Source organism: Etheostoma spectabile, chromosome 13 (assembly GCF_008692095.1).
Source record: "Etheostoma spectabile isolate EspeVRDwgs_2016 chromosome 13, UIUC_Espe_1.0, whole genome shotgun sequence".
NCBI lineage: Eukaryota > Metazoa > Chordata > Actinopteri > Perciformes > Percidae > Etheostoma > Etheostoma spectabile.
In genome coordinates, this window is record NC_045745.1 from 3279459 (window position 1) to 3282496 (window position 3038).

At 47.4% G+C, this 3038-nt stretch overlaps 1 protein-coding gene across 1 annotated transcript in view; it reads right to left on the reverse strand.

Moving 5' to 3' along the window:
- The window catches only part of crx (cone-rod homeobox), a 3157-nt gene extending 225 nt beyond the window's left edge, over window positions 1–2932 (reverse strand). The window contains exons 1-3 of the mRNA XM_032533101.1: window positions 2477–2932; window positions 1312–1463; window positions 1–1061 (exon numbers count right to left, since the gene is read on the reverse strand). The exon at window positions 1–1061 is cut by the window's left edge and continues 225 nt beyond it. Coding sequence (XP_032388992.1) covers window positions 426–1061; window positions 1312–1463; window positions 2477–2573 — 885 coding nt within the window. The 5' untranslated portion in view covers window positions 2574–2932 and the 3' untranslated portion in view covers window positions 1–425. The remainder of the gene's footprint in view (window positions 1062–1311; window positions 1464–2476) is intronic.
- Window positions 2933–3038: the final 106 nt, after the last annotated feature.

Genomic DNA, 3038 nt, shown 5'->3' on the forward strand with positions numbered 1-3038 from the left:
GACTCCGGAGCTACTTCCTGTCAAAGCAGCGCTCCTTTCCCTCTATGACAATGCACGTTTAAAACATTAATGAAAACACGTGTGTGTGTGTGTGTGTGTTAAAAGAAGAGATGGCTCAGTGTGTTTCCATATGTACGGCTCCAGTATTTTCCTACAAACTCTTTAAAGGCTTGTGCTCCCTTATTTAACTTAACATGAAGAAGACAACAGATATGATTTGCAGTCAGGCAGCATTGATGACAGCCACTGGTCCCTTCATCTCCAAAGTCGTTCAGATAAAATGCATTTCTACAGAAGTCCCCTTTCGAAAATAAAACAAAATCTTACAAACCAGAAACTGAAAACCAAAGAGAACAAGTCTTGCTCCACACTATCTCACATGGGACTCGTTGACACACACACGAACACCACCCTGTCTTGCTTTCTTAGAGGACCTGGAACTTCCAGGAGTTTTGGTCCTTGTGGTCCAGGCAGTCCATTGTGGTGAAGCCCAGTTTCCAGGCCTGCTGGTCCTTGTAGTCCAGGCAGTCAACAGAGGTGAAGCCCAGAGAGGAGGCCGTGCTGTAGCCCTGTGAGGACAGCGAGGCCGGGGACTGGCTTAGGGAGCCCCCCATCGAGGGCACAGTGATGGGGCTGAGGGCGCCCACGGTGCCTGACAGCTGCGAGTGCATGGGGGACAGGTAGGCGCTGCAGTCCAGGCCGGTGAAGTAGGAGGTGGTGCTGGCGTAGCCTTGGGTGTAGGCCGGCTGGCCGTAGCTCATAGGGTAAGGGGAGGGCCGCTGCATGCAGGGGGCCGAGGAGGAGGCCAGGGGGTCGGGCAGGGGCGAGATGGCCGGGCTCCAGATGGACACAGCTGTGTTTCCAGTGCTGGAGCTCGGGACCAGGCTGGGGCCTGACTGGACAGAGGACGGGCTGTAGGAGCCCGATGGGTTGGGAACCGGATCAGGGGCGCTGGGTTCCTGCACTGGAGAGGCCTTCTTTTTGGGAGGGCGGGGCTTGGACTGCCCACTGCTCTGCTGCTGCTGCTGACGACACTTGGCACGGCGGTTTTTAAACCAAACCTGGAATGGTATTACAGAAAAACAACTTTTAGACCTGCAAATATCTTGAGTTGTAAATAAATTATAAAAAGGTGAGAATGGACACGTGTGACTTATAAATGCATATGCAGAAGATAGCATAAATACACTGCTGTACTCTTTCTGTAGAAGAGGTATGTTGCCTTTAAGGCTTTTAAGATAGTCTCACTATAGTAACGCACAAACACTGAGCAGTATGGCCTCCATCGTGGCTGGCCTACTTCTCCAGTACCTGTACACGTGACTCAGGCAGGTTGATCTTGAGGGCCACCTCCTCCCTCATGAAGATGTCTGGGTAGCGGGTCTTGGAGAACAGCGCCTCCAGGATGTCCAGCTGTGTCCGGGTGAAGGTGGTGCGCTCTCGGCGCTGCTTCCGGGGAGTAGCTGCAAAGCCAAAAGTAGGGGGTTATTATTCTGGCAGCAGCAGAGGGGCTGACCTGAATTATGAGCTGTTTTTTTACAAACAACATGATAGGTCATTTGATGATTAGTATTATTTATTTATTTATTTATCACCAACTATGTAAATGGGGATGATACATTCAAATGAATGGGAACTCCACAGTTATGATGCTGTTCATGACCCTGACATGTTTCTGCAGTCTAACTGTGACCAGTATAAGTATGAGTATGAGTGTATGTTGCTCATTAAATCAATAGTCGCTGGTTCCCCGAGAAGGGGAAACATTTATCATTTATTTATTCATTTAACTATAGTTTGAACAGTCAAAGTCATATCTAAATGGCACCCGGCCAAATGCCTGGGCATGTTTGTTTCAGAACAAGTACAGTGAGTCCCGTGCAATCCCAGGAATTTAACATGTATCACATAGTGTCCCCACATACTGTCAATCTATATTCATTTGAGCGTCAGCGACCTGAGAACGTTTGAGAAGCCTTGAGGGCAAAAGTGAGAAACATAAAAAAAAAAAAAAAATACTAATCGTGTCTGATTCCTGACACTAAGCTCAGCAGAGCGCACATATTATTTATGTTTCAAATGGTTGCATTGTAGATGCATATTAAATATGTGTACCAATACATTTTTATCTCCGACAGCAGTGTAACCAAATGGGATGCATCCGTCTCTCACAACGACACTTACTTAATCTATTTTTTCCTTGGTTCAATCAGTGTAGTCATGATCCTTTTATATTTTACTATTTCATTATTATTATACAAACTTTGTGTCAATACATGGGCTCTCATGAAACTAATTATTTCTCATTTTTTATCCTTGAGTTCATTTTGTTCGCTACAGCGTTACGCACAGCCTGCGCGTCTTTACGCATCATTCAGGCGCATTATATTCTAAATGACCAGAAAAGCAGGAGAAAATCCTTAAAAGTAAAACAAAATCAAAATGTTTTTTTTTAAATAAAAGAGTTTATACTTACATGGATAAGCGATGGTTGTGTGTAGCACATCCATTCCGGGGCCAGGCAAATTTAACCCGTTCATGGTGTAATGGGGTTGCTTTATGTAGGACATCATCCTGACAGCAGGCTTTTAAGTCCTGTCGCTGACTTGTATGTCGGACACGCAACACACGCAACCGAGGGCCCCCTCAGAGCTCTGCCGGGGCAACAAGTCCGTGCGTCGGATCCAACCGGAGAGAAGCGGGACGCGCCGGAGTTCTCTGGAGAAACCTGAAAGTGTTTTTGCTTTTTTTTTGTCTTCTACCTGCAGCTTCAGCTTTGGACTGTGTGTCAGCTTATCAGCAGAGCACACTGTGGTGCTCTGAGCATCCGAACTGCCTCTGCAAGTCCTGGTTCACACAGTTAAGTCATCCCACAGGTGAAGTGGCCCCCGGGATGCCTTTGCGCCTTGGGGAGCTCGATCTACTGAGTTTCTTTACCGGCACACGCTGCTAATTAGAGGGAGCAAGTGGCTTCGGCAAACCCCTCCCACCACACACACACACACACACACACACGCACACACACGCACACACACACA